This window comes from Tupaia chinensis, unplaced genomic scaffold (assembly GCF_000334495.1).
Source record: "Tupaia chinensis unplaced genomic scaffold, TupChi_1.0 Scaffold000084_3, whole genome shotgun sequence".
Classification (NCBI taxonomy): domain Eukaryota; kingdom Metazoa; phylum Chordata; class Mammalia; order Scandentia; family Tupaiidae; genus Tupaia; species Tupaia belangeri.
Genome location: NW_006159546.1, coordinates 1890314 through 1915080, shown reverse-complemented (window position 1 = coordinate 1915080; position 24767 = coordinate 1890314). Strand labels below are relative to the sequence as shown.

Below are 24767 nucleotides of genomic sequence, written 5' to 3'. Positions count from 1 at the left end.
ATACCTTTTATAGTATATGTCTTTGAGGGAGCTTAAGGCTCTTTTCATAAACTACCTCATTAATTTTCAGAGAAGTTAAGTAAGTAAGGGCAGGTGTTAACTGTCTCCATGTTGCGGACCCTCAGCCTAAGGCACAATCCCCAAAGGTCAGCTAAGTTGTTGAAGGTCACAGTGACTCTATGGGGGTTCTTGGAATGGAATCCTTTCCTTTCTCTGTTATTTCTAGTGTGTTTTTGTTTCCTCCTAAAACACATTCACACACACACACCCACAGACCCATACATGAAATTTCTCAACATTTATATACTTTCCTTTTGTGTCATTAATATTATTGTTAAGAATGTAAGTATTATTGTATGTAAGTACTTGCCTTATAAATTACTTGCATCTATTGCAACGATTATTATTTACGTTTCCTTTCTCTCTTCATTCCTATTAGTTTACTGATCTTTTCGGTTCACTTTCTTTCCCCTCCCACACTCTGCTTTCAGGCACCCATTCCCCCTTGCATTTTTAAATCATCACAGTAAAGCAAACTGTCTTCAGTGCCAGTGAAGAAAGATAAAAGAAATTTAGATAAATGTAACCTTTTGCAGTCTTTATATCATTAATGGAAAAAATACATATATTAATTTGCCAGAGGGAACATGTGCTTGCCTGGTGGAGAGGGGATAGGGACAGAGAGAGTGAGGAAGTACTCAGTAGGGAACTGCTATCCCACAGTCCCTTCTCTAGTTCTCCTTTCAGGATCTGGGGCATGCACACACACGTGCCCAGCGTGAGTTTAAGCCACCGGGTCCAAGACTCGAACCGTGGTCGACTACATGGGAGTCCAGCGACATAGTCATTATACTAACTCCTGGTCCCTGTAGTCTTTTTCTCTTAACTACTTCCCTCCTGCTCTCTTTTGCCATATGTTTAAAATTAGTAGTATATGACTACTTTTTCTGTCTCTCCATATATTTACAAATCTCTCTCGGTTCCCCAGGGTTTAGAGGCTTGGTAGCTCCAGTCACCTCCTAATGATGAATTCAGTGGACACATGGTGGCCAGAATCCTGCCTGCTGTCTTTGCTTCCTTTGATCATATACAATTTTATTTCTTTCTGAAAATGGTCTGCTTTCTTGGCTTCTGAGTTTTAAAAGTGACCTGATTTTTCTACCCACCCCCTGTTTTTAATCCTTTGCTGCCAGCCCTACATATAAAATCTATAATCAGCTCTCAAATATATCTGATCCGTCCATTATCTTATAGGGATCTGAACCTACAAATCTTCTCCTTTGCAAACACCTTTTCTAAATGCCCAAGCAGGTTTTCATGCCTCGCTATTACTTAAAACTTGATCACATTTATTTACAGCTTTATACCTTCAAGGCTTTGAGTTTCTTAAATGTATAGAATCATTGTTGGAACAGCCTGTAACGGGTACAACATAAATGCAAATGCAGTAAAGTAATGAGTGTGTCTAGTCAGCCCCACTTGCTTGCTTTCTCACCATTGTCCAGTCTTCTCAGACTGTCCCCCTTTCTTGGATTTTTGCCATAGGGTGCATGTGCTCACCAGAGAGACAGACACCAAGAGAGAGAGGGAGACAGTGAAAAATCACCCCCTCTCCCAGGGAGATGGACACCCCGTAATCCCTATTCCTCTACTCTCCTCTCAGGAGTTTGGCACACAAAGCTTGTTTTTCAAGCTACAGGGTCCTTGACTTGAACTGTAGTCAGCCATGTGGGATCCAGTGCCTTAACCACCATACCACCTGCTGGCCCCTCAGTACTCAATTGCATTATTCACTCACCTAAATAAACTCTCTGATTTGCACTCCCTCTTGTTTAAAATACTCACAAACACCACACTTACTCATGATTTGGGGGATAATTTTGTTTGAGACTCCTTGCTTACTTAGGTCTTTAGAGTACCTTCATACTTTCTTTTTTTGAATTCTTTATTTTTTTTTAAGATTTAAAAATTTAAATTATTTTTAAATTTACCATAGGAAACATATGTTCATCAGAGAGAAAGAGAGAGGGAGAGTGAGAAAGCAAGCCACCAGGTCCAGGACTCAAACCATGGTTAGCCATGTGGGAGTCCAGAGCCTTGACCACCATGCCACTGCTGTCCCCAGCATGCCTTCATACTTCCAAAGGCTGACAATCTTCTTCATGTTCTTTTCATTGCTCTTTCTTACCTAGAGGATGTCAAATCACTTATTTGTATTGGCCTAGACAGAAAAATACAAAGCTCAGACTCTTTAGGTCACTAAATGTCTTCACATCTGGATCTCGAGATGGAAAGAGGAGTCTGGTAACTTTCCCTGGAAACTGGTGTGGGCACTCAGGGAGCCAGCTGGCTTCCTGGAGCAGCATACTTTCTTGGATCCTCTTTGCTTACATTCTTCTTGACTGTTGGATTTCTCACTCCTCTTTGTGCCTCTTCATTATCTGGATGATTTTAAAAACTACTGATATGCAGATCCAACCCTGAATGCGAATTCTTTGGGTTTAAGTGGGGGTCAGGTACTGGCATTCTTTTTCTTCCCTCCAGTTCTTTGAGTGATTTTAATACAAGTCTAGGTTTACAAATCAGCACTTAAAACTCCTCTACTTTAGAGTGTCAGTGATGAACTAAGTGACACTCCCATAAATAATGCAAATTCATTCCCTGTGTCAGGAAGTCTACACTCTGCTTTGCTTTCTGTTTCAGTCAATCTCTCTGGAATATATAAATCATATGACTCCTGTGTCATAACCTTTGCTATAAAATCTACCTGTCTTCTCAGTAGACCCAAACTGGGTGTTTTGTGTAAATAGTTGTCTATGTGCCTGTCTTTTCGTTTTCTCCTCTGTCTCCCCATCACATATGTACCTGTCATCTATCTATCTGACAAACTCTCTATATCTGATGTACTCATGGAATTATTAATAAATCTTCATTCTTGTTTCCATAAGTTCTCCTTCAGACTTTGGGATTCTGTATCAATTCAATCTATAGGGTTAACTTAAATACTTCACCATAAGAATTTTACTATGCAAAATAGCAGAATTGAAATTTAAACTTAAGAGAGAGTAATATAATGTTGATATTGCATTGTAAATTCTAACAGGATGTTTTTAAATGTGCCTAAAATGGATAGAAAAGAGAGTGCACGAAGCATCGTGTGGTGCTTTTTATTTTGGATTTTAAAAACAAAACATCAAAACAAAACTTCCTTCAGTTCATTAAAAAAATTACAAAATAAATTTCAGTTCCAATACTACAATTTTGCAAGAGAATGTAATATTTTGCACATTAGACCTTTATGATGACAGATAATTAGCAAATACACACTGTTGTGAACTATTTCAGACAATACAAAAAAAGGTTTTTATTTGTTTTTCTCTTGTAAACAAAAGTTTATCATTTGTAATTTTGGATTTTTATTTATTTATTCATCTGCTTATTTCAATTTGACCAGAGAGGGACAGAGACAGAGAGAGAGAGAGAGAAAGTGAGAGAGAGAGAGAGAGAGAGAAAATGAACAAGCTGCCAGGTCCAGGACTTGAACCACGGTCGGCCATGTGGGAATCCAGTGCCCTTAACCACCACGCCACTCGCCAGCTCTGAAATAAGCATTTTTAAGTGCAGATTCTAGGATTATCCCCTTTATCCAGTTGTCACTCTCTTAATTTTTGATCAAAATAAAGCATCGCTTTATAATTTCTTATTTTTTTGCCTTTTCATGATTTGTTAATATAATATGTATTCTGTATTTATTTTGTTACTACATTAGTGAAGACTGAATCCAAAAGATTTAAGTCATTAAATTTGAATCAAAAATAGCATTTGACCCATGCCTTTTTCTTATTATATTGTTTAAAAAATAAAAACAAAAACAAAAACAAAACATTGGTATGTCTGGGACTAAAAATGTGTCTACATGATCCTTGCCTAAATTCAACATTGTCATTAAAATTTCACTTTTCAGTAGCATTTGCTGAGTATATCTGTGTGTAAAAGCTATTTGATTTTAGGAGACTGTCAACGGTCTCTTCGATGGGCTGACACCAGAGACATCAAAAATTCAGAGAGAGTTTACAGTTAACTAGGAGAGATAAATGAAGAAAGTACATAAAAAAGAAATAATCACACACAAGACAAATCATTGTAAATACAAACATTTTTATATTTATTTAGATATAGGGTAAAATATCATAATCATACCATAATAAAGAAATATAAAACATCTTCCAAAATTTTATGAAAAATGCATATTATGAAAAAGGTAGGGAACCAGCAGTTAGCGTAATGGCTATGTTGCTGGACTCCCACGTAGTCGACTGCGGTTCGCATCCCGGACCCGGTGGCTTAAAACTCAAGCCGGGTGCGTGTGCGTGCGTGCCCAAGATCCCGAGAGGAGAATGGAGGAGAAGGGATTGCAGCGTGACCATCCCCCCCTGGGGGGTGATTTCTCGCTTTCTGTCTCTATGTCTCTCTCTGTCTGTTTGGCGAGCACACGCACCCTATAGCAAAAATCTCTCCAAAAAAAGAAAAAAAAGGTATAAATTGATTTCAATTTTTTTTTGCTCCAAAATAAACTTGTATGTTAATTCCTTTTGTCCATATACTTTCTGAAGTTTCCTAATATCAAAATTATTCATGAAAGAAGGGTAATGTTTCTGGAGAGTTTTTTGCCAATAAACTTTGTCACATGAGGTATATGTTACTTATACTAGAAATGTTTTGTAATTGTTTTAAAATACTATGTCCCAATATGGTGAAATAGTATAAAGAGATTGTGATAGGAATGTTCTCCTTTTACATTTAGATTCAGCCATTCTGAGTTTGATTTTGAATTAGAACAACAACAAGGAAATTGTTTGTAAAGACTACATCCTCCAAATAAGTACATGAAGGGTGAGGTGCTGGGTTAGAAATGCCAAGAATGTACAGTATGTCTTGCCAGTCTTCTCTATTTATGACAAAATAAAAGGAAGATTTGTTAAAGCATGTGTTTGTCTGTAGCAAGCTAATTTATAAATTAGGAGGAAATGCTGTAACTCTTCTTAGCTTTCCCATTAATAACCTATCACGTACAGATAATCCTTAGCATTTCTAAAATTCTATCGGTAGCAGTTGTATCTAATGATTTATATCATAAGCATTCAAGTTATTAAAGTGCAAATAAGGTTCTTAACTTTTCCACCATGCCTTAGCAATGTTAATTTTGCTCTTTGCTGTAGAAATACCAGGTTGAGATATATAAGTTTAAAAATACATGTGCTTACATCACTTTTAAATTTATTTGAGTTTCTTCAAATAAAATGATTGCTAAGAACAATCTTGGACAGAACAGGGCATTGTTATATATTTTTTTTTCAAATTATTATTTGCATGTGGCATTGTCAATTGTTGACATTCATTTCTTCCCTTAATGAGCTAACATTTTTAGGATTTCATTTTGTGGTTAAGATACTATGTAAATTCCATACGCAGTAGATCTTCAGCCATTTTTACTCGCGCCTTAAATTGTGGGGCTCAATGGATAAAGTTTTGCAGCAAGTTAAAGACTGTATATCATTTTAATTTTGAGAACAACCATAAGCAATCATAGTAAGCACACACAATTAAACTTTTTAGTTTATATTTTACTTACTGACTAAGGAAACTTTGGTCTATTATTTCAACAAAGCACTTCGAATGTCAAGGTCAGTAGGTAATATATTTGTAGGAACGAAGTAATAAGTATGTTTGGATTTCTTAGCATTGAATTTAACAGCTTACTATTACTAGTTTGAATAGACTGCCAAAATACTCGACTCTCAAATATTATATCATATGGAAAAAGTATTTAAAATGGAATCACCTTACAATGAATTTGTTTAATATGTACTGCTTTCTCAAATCACTGACCCTGCTTTTCATAGTCTATTTGTGTGAAACGCATATGTGAAGACTACAGAATAGAAAAAGACCGAAAATGTGGAACTAACGTATCTTATTTAAATGTATGTTTTGGTGAAATTGCTGTTTTCTTATCTTGTTTCAGGAAAGGAATGTTCAGTTTTTTCATAATAACATCTAAGCTCTGGGCATTGCCTCAGATAAGACACAGTTAACCAAATAGATAAGGACCTATCTAACCGTTTTGCATTGAATTAGTTGTCAGTAGACCTTACTGTATGTAATTTATGTATTTTTTTAAAAAAATAAGATCATTTACACTCTTCTATCTCAGTGACATTCAGAATCTTTTCTTTTACAGCCATTTCGTAGAGTGACGTTTTCTGTTGTGAGTCAGCCTCAGGACCCACATCAGGGGTCACTGCAGAGTTGCTATGACAGCGGGCTGGAGGAGTCAGAAACACCAAGCAGTAAGAGCTCATCAGGGCCAAGACTGGGTGCCCTTCCACTCCCAGAGGACAACTATGAAAGGACCACGCCGGATGGCAGTGTTGGTGAGGCAGAGCATATGGAAAATGGTAGGGGCAAACACAACACCCACACACACAATCACGCTAGTCAGCTGCAATAAGTAGCCTCGCGAAAGGCAGTCCAAAACCCAAATAAAAGAGCGGACACCCAAAACGACTTTATTTTAACTCCTAAACATGTGCTAAAATACAGAAATGCCAAATAAAGGAACATAAAGATAAAGATAAAATTCACCCGAATGGCACTGTCATTTTAAAAACAGCCTTCAGAAATAAACGGACATACGATTAAATCAGAGTAGTACCTGCTCTAAAAGAAATGCTAAATTAGTGTACGATTCCTAAATAATAGCAATGGAGAATGGTCTTGTCTGATTTTTTTATTTTTTCTGTTTATTTTTGTCATGCAACTATTTCTTCAACTGCAGCCATCCAGTCTTAGTGAAAGGACAGGGTGATAAACACACCTTGCTCAGCTTTTGCTTCCTCTGGATATTTAGAAAAGCATTTGCAAACCTCTGTTTTTGAGTGATAGCCGATATGGAGAAAAGGAGGACAGAACTACCTTGTTCTCTGCAGTAAACAGTAAACACGTAGAATTTCCTCTCATTGAAGTTTGAGTTTTTTTCTCACTTTTGTACAAGTAGAAGGATGGAAAACAAATCATAATACTCCATGTTCTTACCCTATTGTGAGGTTATTCTCATAATTATCACACATATATATCCTTTATGTATGTGTGTGTGTATGTGTGTGCATACAGATCAGAAATGCACACACACACACACGTACATTATCCTTTAAGTTATAAAATTAGGTTACAAAAATGTCCTTGTGAACCTTTTCACATTTGTTTATGTTCCCAAAGACAATTCAAAGATTTTTTTTTTTCTAGATTTCAAGTCAAGAGTAAATGTTTGAGGAATAAGTTTGTATTAATAATGGAATGGTAAAGTTCTTCCCACCTTCATTATCATGTGAAATATATAAAGAAATACGGTTATATCGAAGGGAAGGAAGCGGAAATCACACATAGTTTTCTGTAGTGAAAACTCAAATCGAATTTATGTCTTTCACTATCTCACCCCTAAAGTGATATAAGACATTCTAACTTTTTGTTATTTACTAGTTCCGTACAGTGATAATATGCAAGTAGAGGGTATTAATGCAGGAGAGAGGCTGATTTTTTTTTCTGAAAGTTTACCTATGAATATTAAAATCCACCATTAGAGAGTAATACATCATAACCCCAAGGGAAGGTATTGCTAAGCTAAATCACACTAAGTAATTATTTGTCCACATTGTTATGGGGTGAGAAGGGCCTGATGATTGATGTCCCTCTTGATTAATTATCTGGAGTTTCAATGCCATTTTGCCTTCTGGCTATAAAGGCATGCTTATCTGTGTGTATGGTGTTGTGTGCGTATGTGGGTTGGAGTTTGGTGTGGTTTTTAAAGAATTAACTTTTTTTTAGTAATTTTAAAAAACAAGTATAAAAATTTGATATGAATCGCAATAGTGATAAACATACATTCAAGGAAAAAGTGTTTAGAATGCATTGGACAAAAATAATAATTAGATATATACACACTCATATACGTACCTTGCAAGGCAGAATTAATTAATTTAGGGGTATTATGTCTGAGATTATCTTTTGATAATATATCATTTTATTTGTGTTTTTAAAAAATGCTCATTCTTAACTCTAAACAGTGGAATGTACAATTAAGTCATTATTTTGTGACTGCCTGTTAGGTTAATAGAAAAGACTTTGTACCTACCACTGGCATTTTAATCAAATTTTAATGTTATTTTCTGTCTTGTGAGTTTAAAGTTCAATACCTTTAAAATGAGAAATAATGAATAATTAAAACATAAGTATATATGAGAAATGACATACTGATTACTTTTAAGGAAACATATATGGAAAACTTAACAGGTGATCTTGGAATAGAATAGGAAGTTTACTGAGAAACATTTCCCAAAGAAAACTTTTTGTTCTTTTTTTTATAACCATGTGTTCAGTCCTGTCTACAGCAAGGCCCATGATAATGTAACTTTCTTCTGATTTTGTGTGTGACTGACACTTGAAATTCTGAGCTTCTCTAACCATTTGTCATCTGATAGCTGTAATTCATGTTAACCCTGATCTATAGGTAAGGGAAGAAGGAGGCATGGTGCCCCAAACCTAGCAGCTGACCTCTGAGTTGTAGTTTTGTGGAGTCCAATTTCTCAGACCACTCATAGTTGTAAAGTACAATGGTATTGCTTGAATTCTGGTCATTTCATCTTCAATATTAATGGATCATTCTGACATAAATAGAATTGGAATTGAAACCTGTCAAGTATTCATTTGTCACATTTAATTGGAATCCAGGTAATCTGCAGTGTTTTGCTTGGTTAGGTTTTAATCAGGATTTGTATTGGCTTTTCATTTGGGTTTTTCATGAACATACCATTTTGGATGCTGTCCTATTTCCCAATTATTATTAACTCAAATATTTTTCTTGAATTTTAACCTATGTGAAACAAGACAATTGCTACTAATTGTTCCGGATTAACTTTTGCTGTAAAGTTGAGGAGAGACTCTCCAGTGCAGTACCGTGACAGCTCAATGTCACGATGCAAACCAGGAATGAGGACAGCTCATGATAAAAACAAGTTGTCACAGCACGGAAGTAACTGAAACTCAAGAATTTAAATAAGGAGGCAGAAAAATGTACCTATACTTTACAAAAGCTTTATCTGCCTCCTCTACTTCAGCATAATAAAATTTCATCAAGAGGGCCTGTGCGTGAATTCCCTTTAAAACAAGCTTTATCCTATTCTAACCAACGTGACTGCCAAATAAGAATTAGGTTTCCTTCTCTTATTAGCTAAAGAAAAATATTACCCTGTATGCATGAACAGTTTCCCTTCACCTGATAAAATAATGCAGAAGGAGACCCACTCACCCTTTGGAAGTTCCAAGTCTGTGGACCTTATGCCCCTCAGGTCACTAGAAAACAGTAGCAAATTTTTAAAAAAACTTTTTGAGAAAGTCTTATGAATTATATACTCTGTGAATACAAAGATCAGTAATATATATTGCTTTGCCTTTAAATATTATCAAGATTATGATTATTTTCATGCTGATCCTCTGATAAAGATTAGTTGGTTATTTGTTATCTCATTAACATAAATTTACTAGAATATTTTTCACAATGGAAATCATGGTGGGAAGGAAGTAGGTAGTGATAAAATATTTGATAATTAAAGTGTTAATGTAAGTGAAACCTGATGCAGTGAATTGATAATTCAAGTAAAAAGCAAATGTTATGCTTAAAAGCACCCTTGCTTTAATGGCAAAACCTTGACCTGCAAGAGGTTGCCCTTACTCTAATTAAATTAGACAACAGTCTTCAGACCTTTTCTGGGGTGGTATTAACAGCTTTTCTGTGCCTGTCAGTATTTACCTTGGCCTCTGCCTTCAGGCCGTGGCTGATTATTCCTTCCAAAGACCCCTCTGAAACATTCTGCAAAGCCAATTTGCCTTTGGTGTGCATGGCTTGGTCACGGGAAGTGTCTATGAAACTGAGATGCAGGAAAAGACCGCACCTGACCTTCCATCACAACTTAGCTCTCCGCATTGGGTAGGGCGCTTACTCTCTGGGTCTGCTTGGATTTTATCTAAGGCAAGTAACTAAATGAACTCTGAAGTTCCTGATCCAACAACCTGCTAGTCTCTCCTACAAACCAGAAAGAGATCTTTATGTTTCTTAGTAAGATGGCAAATGAATTAATTTGATACTATGTGCTAATGTGAGCAGGGAAGAAGAAACTCAGGTGCTTTCCTGTCAATCCATTCAACATAGGTACATTCTGATATTAGATCATGCATTTATTAAATCGTAGGAGAAGGCTGAGTCAAATAGTGTCATTTCTGGCCAGGTGAATGGAAGGGTTGGTACCACCCAGGCCAGCGTGAGAGACAGTTCTGGGGCTTCTCTCAAAACAAACTGTGTGAAAGGTATTTGTAGATTGAGCTCGTCTCAATTAATGTTTAAAAACATTAATTATGATTAAGACGACTCGCAGTAACCATTTTACTTCCTTGCTTGACATTGAAAACATTGGTCAGATTAAAAATGGAAACAGGTAGAAACAGCATGTATTTTTTTCTCAGGATCAACGTTTACAAATAGCACACCACAGAAGTAAACTAGAATAACAAATCGGGGGCCAACTGGTAGTGTGGTGTTTAGGGCGACTGGATCCCACATGGCCAACTGCACAGTTCAAATCTTGGACCCTGTGGCTTGAAAAATGTACCAGGACCATGTGTGTGCATGCCCAACATCCCAAGAGGAGAAATAGAGAAGAAGGTATTGAGGCATGACCACCCCCCCCATGGGGATGAGATGTTCTCTCCCTTTCTCTCTCTTTCTCCCTCTCTCCAGTAAGTACACACACCATCTGGCAAAAACAAACACACAAGACAACATCAACAACAACAAAAAAACCCTGAAAACAACATAAAGCAGATTTTGTTCTTTTTCTTAAAAACAAATTTATTATAGAGTGTGTGCACTCACCAGAGAGAGAGAGAGAAAGAAAGAGAAAGCAAGAGCGTGAGAAATCACCTTGTAGAGGGGAATGGCCACACTGCAATATTGTCCCCTCTTTATCTTTACAAAGATCAGTAATATATATTGCTTTGCCTTTAAATATTATCAAGATTATGATTATTTTCATGCTGATCCTCTGATAAAGATTAGTTGGTTATTTGTTATCTCATTAACATAAATTTACTAGAATATTTTTCACAATGGAAATCATGGTGGGAAGGAAGTAGGTAGTGATAAAATATTTGATAATTAAAGTGTTAATGTAAGTGAAACCTGATGCAGTGAATTGATAATTCAAGTAAAAAGCAAATGTTATGCTTAAAAGCACCCTTGCTTTAATGGCAAAACCTTGACCTGCAAGAGGTTGCCCTTACTCTAATTAAATTAGACAACAGTCTTCAGACCTTTTCTGGGGTGGTATTAACAGCTTTTCTGTGCCTGTCAGTATTTACCTTGGCCTCTGCCTTCAGGCCGTGGCTGATTATTCCTTCCAAAGACCCCTCTGAAACATTCTGCAAAGCCAATTTGCCTTTGGTGTGCATGGCTTGGTCACGGGAAGTGTCTATGAAACTGAGATGCAGGAAAAGACCGCACCTGACCTTCCATCACAACTTAGCTCTCCGTATTGGGTAGGGCGCTTACTCTCTGGGTCTGCTTGGATTTTATCTAAGGCAAGTAACTAAATGAACTCTGAAGTTCCTGATCCAACAACCTGCTAGTCTCTCCTACAAACCAGAAAGAGATCTTTATGTTTCTTAGTAAGATGGCAAATGAATTAATTTGATACTATGTGCTAATGTGAGCAGGGAAGAAGAAACTCAGGTGCTTTCCTGTCAATCCATTCAACATAGGTACATTCTGATATTAGATCATGCATTTATTAAATCGTAGGAGAAGGCTGAGTCAAATAGTGTCATTTCTGGCCAGGTGAATGGAAGGGTTGGTACCACCCAGGCCAGCGTGAGAGACAGTTCTGGGGCTTCTCTCAAAACAAACTGTGTGAAAGGTATTTGTAGATTGAGCTCGTCTCAATTAATGTTTAAAAACATTAATTATGATTAAGACGACTCGCAGTAACCATTTTACTTCCTTGCTTGACATTGAAAACATTGGTCAGATTAAAAATGGAAACAGGTAGAAACAGCATGTATTTTTTTCTCAGGATCAACGTTTACAAATAGCACACCACAGAAGTAAACTAGAATAACAAATCGGGGGCCAACTGGTAGTGTGGTGTTTAGGGCGACTGGATCCCACATGGCCAACTGCACAGTTCAAATCTTGGACCCTGTGGCTTGAAAAATGTACCAGGACCATGTGTGTGCATGCCCAACATCCCAAGAGGAGAAATAGAGAAGAAGGTATTGAGGCATGACCACCCCCCCCATGGGGATGAGATGTTCTCTCCCTTTCTCTCTCTTTCTCCCTCTCTCCAGTAAGTACACACACCATCTGGCAAAAACAAACACACAAGACAACATCAACAACAACAAAAAAACCCTGAAAACAACATAAAGCAGATTTTGTTCTTTTTCTTAAAAACAAATTTATTATAGAGTGTGTGCACTCACCAGAGAGAGAGAGAGAAAGAAAGAGAAAGCAAGAGCGTGAGAAATCACCTTGTAGAGGGGAATGGCCACACTGCAATATTGTCCCCTCTTTATCTTATTGGAATTTTGGGGACTCATGTACATGCATCTGGAATAGTTTTCAAGCCACCGGAACCAGGATTTGGGCCATGCAGTTGGCTATGTGGGATCCAGCCGCCTTAACCAGCACACCACTGGCTGGCCCCATAAAGCAGGTTTTAGAAAGTTAAGTGAGATTACAAATGTGACCACTCCAACTCCGTAATTAATTTTGTGCCTCATGATTTTCTCAAATCTTTCAAAATTAATTATGACTATTTTTTTTTTAATTTCCCAGAGGGTGTGTGTATTTGCTGGGGAGAGAACAAGAGAGTGTGAGAGAGAGAAAGAGAGAGAGAGAGTGATAAAGCACACCCCATGGGGAATGGTCATGCTGCAATTCCTTGTCTTTCATTTCTTCCTTTGGGATGTTGGGCGTATACACATGCTTGGCATGTTTTTCAAGCCACTGCTCTGGGACTTGAACCACACAGTTGGCCGGCCAACTGCTTTAACCATCACACCAAGACTGGCCCAATTCTGACTTGTATGCACTAGTTTTTTTTTAACTCTCCACTCCTAAACTCCCTTAATTTTGCAGACTGATGTAAGGGAGGCTCTGTTGTTTTATTCATGCTGTATTCTGCATGTCTTCACTCCACGTGCTTAGACAGTGTTTGGAGTGCCAAGTCCTTGATGCCTAGCACATGGTAAGTGTATCCTGAGCCCATTGTATGCCTACCGTGGGCTTTTCACGTTGTTTCTAGATGTAGCTGACCGTATATTTCTGTGCATTTCAATATCACTGGGAAGAACGCCATTTATAGGGCCAAAATGGACACGAAAGCTTATCCTTGTGAGGTGAAGGACCCTTTCTTCTAGTCTTCCTCTCATCTACCAGATGTTCCATTAGGCATCTGTAACATGCTGTCATCCAGCTAGCTGTGATTTGTGCTCTTTGCATGTGGCAAGGCTGCCTCTCACATCTTTCCAAAGATCCTCGTATACTTATGTTTGTGAATGGCGGATGCATAATTTCCCAAAAACAAATGCCTCAAACATTTTTTTTTCCTAGTAGGTAGAGACTCATGTATCTTACTGAGGATTCCTTTTCATGGTTCTACATTTTTCCAAATCTTTCTACTTCCCAGTGTCTGGCTGAGGCTGCATTTTCTATGTTTATAACCCATTGTAACATGGCTCTGTACCTCTCAGTTATCCCCAAGAAGGCCTCATGTCACCACTTTGGGATGGGCCATCCCTGTTCACTCCTCTTTCTTTATAGTGATATGAGTGGAAGGTGGGCAGAGCGCTGGGTCTCCAGGCTGGGTCTGGGCTCATCTTTGCTGCTTTCTGGTAAAAGAGCAGTGCGATCTACAGAAATCTGGAGAAGTTAGGTTGGCAACATCGTGGTTGAAAAAATAGAATTTGAAATCTAATGTCACCGGTGTGAATCCTGGTTTCACATCTTACTAGGAACATAATTTTCTGACATCTGTTAGCCCCACTTCCTTCAATTACAAATCAAAGAATTGTAGAAGAAGCTAATAGTATTTAACAATTTATAAATAAAAGAGTATCAGTAATACCTATCAATGGATTATGATAGCCATTCAGTACTATCACTTAAAAGGTAATCGGGACCAGCAGTTAGCGTAATGGCTGTGTCGCTGAATTCCTATGTAATCGAGCACGGTTCAAGTCCCAGACCTGGTGGCTTAAACTCACACTGGGTGTGTATGAGTGCATGCCCAAGATCCTGAGAGGAGAAAGGAGGAGAAGGGATTGCGGCGTGGCCATCCTCCCTGGGCGGTGGGTGATTTCTTGCTTTCTGTCTCTCTGTTTACTCTTGTCTTCTGGTGAGCACAAGCACCCTATAGCAAAAACCTCTCAAAAAAAAAAAAAAAAAGGTAATGATAAGTACTTGGATTAGTATTAATTTAGGTAGAGTTGATAGAACACAATGGCTTAATCATAAAGGCTTCATAATGTGTCTATTCCTAGCAAGATAGCATTTTAAAATTATCAGTAAGAATGACATTCTTACCTTTGAATGTTTTAATTTAGTTTCTTTATTTGGTGGGGGAGGTGGAAGGGAGGGGAGTGGGTGGGTAAGGTACCATAGGATGATACTCAGGGCAGTGACTTATAACCTTAGCAAGGATCTAAAATGGAGGAATGAAGCTTTTTATCATTTGACATCAAATCAGTGAACTCATTGTGTTCTTTGTCATCCAAGGTGGGGAGATGCCATTACTATCTTTCTGCATTATTTTCTCTGTTTTTCAAGGTTTCTGCGTTTTACATTCAGTGTTCCAGTGGAATGCATTATTCTTCAGGTATCTATTTCCCTTTGAGCTGCTGCAAAATATTCACATTGACAGGGAAAATGAGAGGAAAAAAAACATCCAATTAGTATGCTTACTGGCCTCTCGGTCCTTTCATTTCTAATCTCAGTATTAATAATTAACACTGATAAAATGTGTGGCCATCTTACCCTTTTTATTCTAATTTGGTCCTTTAAAACTAGATCAGTCTTCTGAGCCCTTGTGACATTTGAAGAGGGAACGTGCTCTCATGAAATCTCAAAGTGACTCTGGAGGTCAGTTGGTCCATTTGCTGCCTCCAGACCCTCAAAGCGTTTGCTTCTGTGAATTTCAGCACGCCTGTTGAATGTTACGTTTCGCTACTTATCAAGGTATCATCTCAGTCTTTTCTGCATTCCTTTTTGCTTATTCAAGGTATATGCTTTTATTCTTCCTCTGATTTTCCCACCAGATGTATGTATAAAAAGCTTGCTGTTTCCGAAATACAACACTCAAGCGTCTTCTGTGTGGTAAAGGAACTCTGGAACTGGCTGCTAAAGTGTTGGTTTCATTGAGAATCTGTTTCATCTCAGTGGTCCTCTCCTGGGCTAAAACACTCTTTCTTGTTACCTCTTCTGTTACAGGTATTTTTTTGTAAGTAAAACATTCTCTCCTTAACTAAAGCAAAACCAAACAATATCCTTCACGTCTCTTGTTTCGTGGGATGATTATTTAGTGATAGACCTGTGCTTATTTATTTTGATTCAACAACCATATACTGAAAATAAAACATGTCCAGGGCTCTCTGAGGAAATTTATATAAATGAGGAAGAATCCTTGTCTTCAGAATGGCAGTCCTTCTGTTGGGGAGATACAACCTTGATTGCAGTAAATTAAGTATAATGTGAAAAGTAGAAAGCTCATTAGAGATATTCAGAGTAGTCTGAGGTACAGAGAAGGGAAGGAAAAATTACACAGAGGAAGCAATTATAAATGCACTTATTGGAGGTATTACATTTTATAAATACAGTCTGGGGCTGGAAGAAGGCCTTGAAATGTTACCTGTCTCATATCCTCTGTCTTTATCTACCCATCTCCAACATAGTGGGGTTTTTTTGTTTGTTTATTTTTGACTTAGTTTAAAAACAACTATGAAATTGGCCTGGAGGCTTCATGTTAACTCAGATAAGTTCAGATTAATTTTTTTTTAAGTCAAGTTACTGTTTCTTTAACTTCATTTTCCTTTTTTTCTTTTCTTCTTTTCAGTGCTGCATACAATTAGTTCAAAAGCTCTAGAATTTCGCATTGATGGAATTGGCAGCAGAAGCTAAATGCAGTTCTAAGGCATAAAACAGATTAATTTTATGTCTCTGTTCTCTCTCTGCTTATAAATATAAACAACTACTAAAAATGAATGTGCTTTGGGGCCAGCAGATGGCATGGAGGTTAAGGTGAATGTATCCTCGTGGCCAATTGTGCAGTTCAAGTTCCCAACCCATCAGCTTGAATATACAGGATGTGTGTATGTGTGTGCCCAAAATACCATGAAGAGAATGGAGGGGAAAGGATTGAGGGATTTTGGTGTGGCCATCTACTTTGGGATGTTCTTTCTCATTTTCCCTCTCTCTCTGTCTCTGTCTCTAGTAAGTGTACTGCCCTATAACAAAAAAAAAAAAAAAAAAAAAAAAAAAAAAAAAAAAAACACAAAAAAAAAAAAAAAAAAAAAAAAAAAAAAAAACCCACAAAAAACAAAACAAAACAAAAAAACAAAAAAGTGTGTGCTTTAAATAAGGTCTTTCAAGCTTAACAAGAGCATGTTAATAGTTGTGAAGTTATTCTTAATTCTTTTTAGAAAATCAGTGTATTACTCAAATTAAATAAATCATTAGAGGAAGCGAGAGTAAATTAGATTGCATTAAGTTCATTTTTTAAATAATTATTTTTTTAACTTTATTTCTTTATTTTAATTTGACCAGAGAGGGACAGAGTGAGAGAAGAGAGAGAGAGAGAAAGTGAGGAAGCAAGTTGCCAGGTCCAGGACTCAAACCATGGTCGGCCATGTGGGACTCCAGCGCCCTCAATCACTACACCACCTGCTAGCCCCTTGTTACATTCATTGTTTGAAAAAGGAAACCAGTTCATTTCCTCTTGTGGTGGTTGCAAATTGTTTTTGTAATTGTTATTTAAGATCTAAGTTAGGTTTATGAATATTCCCTTTCTATCTGAAATATGGTCAGCAAGTTGCTTTGTTTTAAAATCCTGTTAAATTTTACTTAACTTATGCAAGTAGATTTTTATGGCATTATGTCTCATTATCGTATATGCTTTCTCATTACTGTTCCAAAAAATATTACTATAAATTCATAACAAGAAATGAGGAAATATCTGAAACTCATGCAGACTTAAATGCTTCCTCTAAAACAGACTTTTGACTCTTAGATTGAAATTAATAATAGAAAACTAATTTTTAATATTACAGGTTTAAATGAAATCAGTGATGAGTGATATAAAATATTTTGGTAATAAACATATAATAGAACATAGTATACCTGTGTACAACTCTTACAACTTCCTCATCTCTATTTTTTTTTTAAGAGGTTTTTGCTAAATGGCATGTGTGCTCACCAGAAAAACAGAGAGACAAAGAGACAGAAAGTGAGAAATCACCCCCCAGGAGGCATGGCCACGCTTCAGTCTTTTCTCCTCCATTCTCCTCTCGGGATCTTGGGCACGCACGCACATGCGTCTGGCGTGAGTTTAAGACACTGGGTCCGGGATGCGAACTGCAGTCAACTACATGGGAGTCAAACGACATAGCTACCATGCCATCTGCTGGTCCCATCTATTTTAAAATATATCCCCTATGGTTTTATTTCTGCTCTGAAATTCTTACCATCTACACCGAAGAGGTAATTGGAAATCCCATCTGTGATCTGGTGATCTGGGAGGGCACTCTTCTCTGGAGTTGCATTACTCTGCATAACAGTGCACTGTCCTGAATTGGGCACACTGTTGCTGTTCTGTGTGAGGCCACATTTCAGCAGCCCAACCCTGGGAGCCAAAGATCAAAGCAGCTGTAGTTGAAGTTGAGTACGATGAACAGGGAATGTGGTGTATTGTGAGAATCCATTGCATTAAATTCAGTAACCATTTGTTGAGCACTTAATCCTTGCAAATTCCCATGAAGGAGTTCTAGATGAACAAGCCATGCTCTTTGTTTTCCACATGTTTATATATCATTATGGAAAATAACCTGGACAGAATGAGATTTTAAAAGTAAAGACAAGAGAGGCAGGCAGTATTTGGAAGGATTAAGTACTACAAGCACTGGAGGAGGATGGCAGTTGGAAAAATGAAAGATCATAGGCAGTTGAAGGGTGGGAGGCAGAGATTTGATAAGCAGAAATATGAATAAGGTTTTGGAGTACAGGAAGTGATGCAAAGGAAACCAATCCAAAAAGGTGGGGAATGTGGTTTGTTTGCATACCTGAGAAAAATAGAAAGTAGAGTGAGTTCTCTCAACAATGAGACTGATTAAGACACATTGGATTCAAGATATCTTTGAAAAATACATGTGATAGGAAACTACTGGAAAGTCAGAGCTGAACTGATGTATGAGAAGATGATAAAAATTCTGTAGATGGCATTAGTGGTTTTGTCTCTGGACTCTCACATGGCCCACAACAGTTCAAGTCCTGGACCCGGTGGATTGAACATCATGCCAGGCATATGTGCATGTGTGCTCAAGATTCTGGGAGGAATAAAAAATTCATTGGAGGAAATTAAAAAAAAAACAATTAGGACAGTAGTGATTATCCAATATCCAGTACTGGAGGGATGAAGATGAATAAGCAGACACATGAGATCAGGCAGATCAGGTGAGAAGTATTTTGGGTCTTTATGTCCCTTCTCCCCCATTATACTATAAGCTGCTTAAAGATAGGCCCTGTACCTGCTCACCAGTGAATGATATATTTCGAATAATCATTACACATAGGTGCCCAGAAGGAAAAAACATGTCATCTTTAGTAATATATATACTCATAAGAGACCAGTGTTGCTGATACAAATTCAATGCTAGGGAAACCGAGGAAACTGGAAACCAAGAAATGTAGTTTAAGAACATATTTGAGGGTAATCTGCCTGAGTTTTTGGCATATTTTGGTTATTGGTCCTTACCCGAGCTACAACGTGCAAATATATTCTCCCATTCCGAGGGTTGTCTCCTCACTATAAGTATTGTTTCTTTTGCCATGCAGAGGCCTTTTAAACTAATGAAATACTACTTACCTATTTTGGGATCACTGCCTATGCTTTGAGGGTCCAATTGAAGAAGTCTTTGCCTACTCTGGTATCTCCAAGAGTTTCCCTGTGCTATTCAAAGTAGTTAATATAGTTTCAGATCTTAGGTTTAGATCTTTGACCTATTTTGAGTTTACTTTTGTTAGTGGTGAGAGATAGAGGTTCAATTTTATCCTTCTGCAGGTGAATACCCAGTTTTTCCAGCACCATTTTTCAAAGAGATTTTCTTTCCCCCCTTGGATTGTTTGGTATCTGTTGTCATAATCGGTTGGCTATATATTTTGGGGTTTATTTCAGATGTCTCTCTTCTGTCTCATTGGTCTACATGCCTGTTTTGTACCAGTTCCATGCTGTTTTAATTATCACAGCTTTGTAATCTATTCTGGCACCAGAGAACAATCAAATTAAAATATGGACAAATGAGCTGAACAGACAACTCTTTAAGGAAGACATATAAACAGTCAAAAAGCATATTAAAAAATACTCATCCCTTATCATAAAAGATATACAAATCAAAACCACAATGAGATACCACCTAATCCCAGTCAGAATAGCTAAGATTTAAAAAACAAAGGATGATATGCACTGGTGAGGCTGTAATTAAAAGGACGCTTTCCTACACTGGTGATAGGAATGTAAATTAGTACAGCCACTCTGGAGAACAATATGGGGATTCCTCAGAGACCTACAAATAGAACTACCATATGATCCAGCAGTTCCTACTCAAAGTATAGGAATACACTTAGTCAAAAAACCACTCACACATCCATGTTTATTGTGGCTGTATTCATAATTGCTAAGACATGGAGCCCACCCAAATGTTCATGAACAGATGAATGAATTGAAAAAGTGTGGCACATATACACTATGGAATATTACTCAGCTACATAAAACAGTGAGATCCATGTGTTTGATTGAAAGTGGATGAATATGGAAGATTTAATGTAAGGTTAAGCAAGCCAGAAAGAGAGGCATCGTATGTCCCCAATTATTATATACCAAATGTCTGCACTCTATGGCAGAAACTGAAAGGCTGGAAGGTATAAAGAGAGAGAGAGTAACTAGATGCTTAAGGCACTGTGGAAGGAAGGTGGAAAATGTGGGCAGGTTATAGGGAGGGAATCCAGGGAGAAGAGAAAAAAAAAACATTTAAGAGACATTAAAATGGAAAATTTTCTGCTGATGATAATGCGTGTGATAATAACTTTGACTGGACTAATATGCAGTGTATTCATGCTGGGAAAATAATTTTGTATGCTGTAATGATATACAGTGATTAAATGTAAAATATGATAAAAGAAAATGACAACAAATAAATAGTTAAACAAATAAATGTTAAAAAAATACTTGAGAATTTATTTTTCAGGTCAAAAAGTCCATTGTGACATTATTGTCAGAGGCAAGTTACATCTCTTGACATTAATTCTTTTACATTTCTAATCATTTTAGGTATCCATTATTCAGGAATTTTTATTTTTATATAATTTCCTGAAGGTACTGAACGTCTAAAATTTCTACATGATGTTTTCTGCTATCTTTTATTAAGATACATAATAGTTATTTATTTAAATTAATTATAGCCTAAATAATTATATGTTACATATGTAAATTTTTTATATCTTAACTCATATCTTTTTTAAATAATTATTTTATTTAACTTTATTTATTTTGATTTGACCAGAGTGAACGTGAGAAAGCAAGCCACCAGGTTTGGGACTCAAACTGCTGTCAGCCATGTGGAAGTCCAGTGCCCTTAATGACCACATGACCTGCTGACCCTTAATTATATCTTAAATCTGTATGACTGCAATATTTTTATTTTAGGGGCTGGCAGGTGGCATAGTGGTTAAAGATGATGGACTCCCACATGGCCAACCATGGTTCAATGTCCAGACCTGGTGACTTCCTTTCTCACTTTCCTCCTCTCTCTCTGGTAAAATTAGAAAAGAATAATAAATAAAGTTAAAAATAAAATAATTTTTAAAATATTTTTATTTTATATTATACAGACATTTGTCTATTTTATTCTAAATTAGAAGTGTTCAACTAATTGCATTTGTGGTAACATCCAGTAATTGATAACATTTTTTGGTCATCCTCAAAAATTTTTATTTTGTGACTCTAAGTTTCTTGACACTAAAATAGTGTTATCAATTGTTAATAATACTATGTAAGTAGATGTAATTCAAAGCATAAACAATGAAAAGGGATAGTGAATGATAAATAAATTCAAGTTGTATAGTACAAGGACTGCCTAATTCAAGTCTAGTTTACATGTCATAACAGCACAAAAAATTGCAATGTTAATAATACCACAGCTAGTAGCACCATCCAAAGAGAACAATGCCTCCAAATATATAATGTGCAAAGATTTATTAATAATGATTTGCCAGAAGGATGTTACTTTCCATGTTGTTTTTCTTCAAAGGAATTACAGCCGCCAATGTCACATAAATTTGTTCTCTTTCTCTGTTTTCATTATTGCTTTGCAGGAATTATGAATAGAAGCAGTATTGATAAAACTTTCCTTCCAACTCAAGATAATCTAAACAATTGTTCTATAAGAGTTTCCAAGTAAAAAAATGCAACTCATTTAATCACCCTCCCATATATCATTTCATCAAAATCTCTAGCAGTGTTCATTTCTCAGCTTTGTATATGCACTCCCATTGTCATGAGGGCATTGAGTAGAATATCTGTACATGTGTGTCCTTCCTAGGAGACTTGATGGGTTGCCACGTGACTTTTGTGTGGTACCTGAAAATATTTCTCTAGATCCATAAAACAAAATATCATCAGTGCTTCAGGAATGTATACAGCCAAGTTTAGTGACCAATTCTCAACAATATTATACAATTCTGATGTCAAACCATAATATAGGTTTACTGAATTTGGAGTAGGAGAATATCTCCTTCAAGAGCTAAGAAAGTCCCTACCTCTTCTCCAAAGAAATATCCTTTGGTTAAAGAGACCCAAGAAGTGTGAATGTACCTGCTAAAATGCTGCCTGATGAGGATGGATTCAGAAGTAGTTATTTGTTATTTTTTTGTTTTATTATTATTATTTTTAAATTTGCTGTAGGGCTCATGCATTCCCTGAAAAGAGACAGAGAAGGAGACAGAGGGGGAAAAGTGAGAAATCACCCTTCAGGGGGGTAGCCATGTTTCAATTTCTTCTTTTCCATTCTCCTCTCAGGATTTGGGGCATTCAAACACACATGCCCAGCGTATTTTTCAAGCTTCCACATCCGGAACTTGAACGATTGGTCATTTGGACCTATCTTCTTTAAGCACTACACCACAATCCAGACCAGTGATATCTGATGAGGCCTGAAGAAACCAGTCTATCCCTGACTGAGATCAACTCCTCAAAATCACATTGCTTTGCTCCCTAGAGCTATTGCTTCTTTCGGTACTGGGTATTAACCAGGTTCTCTAACTTGTTTGTTGTTTGTTTTCTCTTCTCTTAAGGTTCAAATCTTAAGGATTCAAATGTTCTTTCTTAAAATATATAAATGATTTTGCCAGTATTTTCTTCCGTTAAGATTGTATAACCAGATGTGTTTTGTTCCTTGCTTCTGACCCATTCTGTAGGTTGCCTTTGCCTGACTTAAACATTCACCAGTTATCTGTCAATCGAGGTGTTTATTTGGCAGTTATCTGCTGTTCCTCTCCTGACACTCGAAACTGTGTGAATAAGAAATATTTACCAGACTGATAAGTACTTCCAAAAATCTTATTTAAGTAGCCATAACTTCTCAGGTAATTCTTACCTCAAACAAGCTTAGTCTTCATTATACAAATGCTTGAGGAAACTTGAGTTGTAGAGTCCCGCCCTTATTTTTTTTTCCGCTCACTTTGATAAAAGCACTGTTAGCCATGCATCATCTTTGAACAGGTAACTGCAAGCAGCGTATTCACACAGAACCGTATTTTATCAAAGTGTTCCCCTTTAAGCTTACTGCCCTTTATTCGACGTAATCAATTGTATTCAGCCTTCACTAGTTCTTTGAGAATTCAATTTTGAGAGATATTTCTGGTTTCCTAGACCACATTGGTTCATCTCTTTCTCTCAGAATAATGAAGATCTAAAATCTAATTCTTGCCTATTTCGGCCTCAGACTGTTTTTATCCTCTTTTTGTGAAATCAAACCTACATGCTTTTCCTTTGCAGTGTATGTCTGAGTATTATCCATGTCCCCAGGATCAAGTGGCTATTAAATTAGTTCTATCAATTGTCCATGGGTTTAGAGGTTCCCATGTGTGTTTTTCTTAAGTAACCACATTTTATTTTAGAGCACAAAGTACAGGACTTCTGACTTGATTATTTAGCTCTTAGTATTTTGGGGGTTTTTTTGTAAGTAAATAGCAGGAAAAAATATATTGCTCTCCTTCACTCTAATGAAAAGTTCTGAGTTCCTCTGACTGTCATTTCATTTCTGAAGGAGAATTGGAGGACTGTCCCAGAGATTGACTCTCAAGTTTCATTTTTTTTCTTTATTTCTTCCATTCTAATAACCTTATTCCTTTGCCTCTTCCAAACTCACCATCTCATGCACATTTTCTCTCTTGTAATATCTTATCTCTGACCTTTTGGGGATTAAATGATTCAATTTCTCTCCCCAAAGTCATTACATGTGAGTTATCGCAGACTATCAAGTTTCTCTTTTCCTTTGGGATACCTTCTAGATGAGTCTATTTCATAACTTTTTAGTTTTAAAAGTCCTTCTTAAATCGAACTTACTTCTGGTGAGCTGTGATAAATAATATAATATGTAAAGAATTAGAGTCAGATGTCTTGGGTTCCAGTTCAAGCTCCATGACCTTTCCAGGAAGAGGATCTCGGTCAGTTCACATAATTAGTTATCTCCCTCACTTCCACAATGGGAATAATGATTGTAACAATCACTTCCCTATTTAATGCAAATGACTATTGTACAGCTATACATGAACATATATTTTTGAGAAGTTATCATTAATAAAATTGTGCCAATTTACTAATTTACTGTATTCAATTACTTAGGGACACTTCAGAAATTCTTCTGATTCTGCAGGTACCCCTTTCCCCCATTAAATCAGACTTGCAACATTCATCGTATTTACTAAATGTATGCTTATTTTCTGACCTGCAGAAATGTTCACTAGCTTCATTTTTATTTATCTGCAAAGGTCAGTTAAATCTTGGCCTTTTAAATTTTCCTGTTGGTTTCCAGTTCTCTTGGTAAGAGTACATGGATCTTTAGCTACTATGAACAAGTTCCAATATTGACAACAAATAGAATTCTATGAAAACCACAGAGAAAGAAAACATATTGGGACCAGCAGATGATGTAATGGTTACATCACTGGACTCCCATGTAGTTGACTATGGTTCGAGTCCTGGTCCAGGTGGCTTGAAACTCACACTGGGCCCGTGTGCATGTGTACCCCAAATCCCGAGAGGTGACTGGAGGAATTGTGACATGACCATCCCACAGGGGGTGATTTCTCACTCTCTTTCTATCTCTCTCTGTCT

General features: G+C 36.9%; 1 protein-coding gene across 1 annotated transcript in view; it reads left to right on the top strand.

Annotated features, from left to right (window-relative positions):
* Positions 1–24767, top strand: part of PCDH7 (protocadherin 7) — a gene marked incomplete at its 5' end in the record, with an annotated part of 501653 nt that overhangs the window by 247979 nt on the left and 228907 nt on the right. The window contains one exon of the mRNA XM_006142842.2: positions 6242–6458. Coding sequence (XP_006142904.1) covers positions 6242–6458 — 217 coding nt within the window. The remainder of the gene's footprint in view (positions 1–6241; positions 6459–24767) is intronic.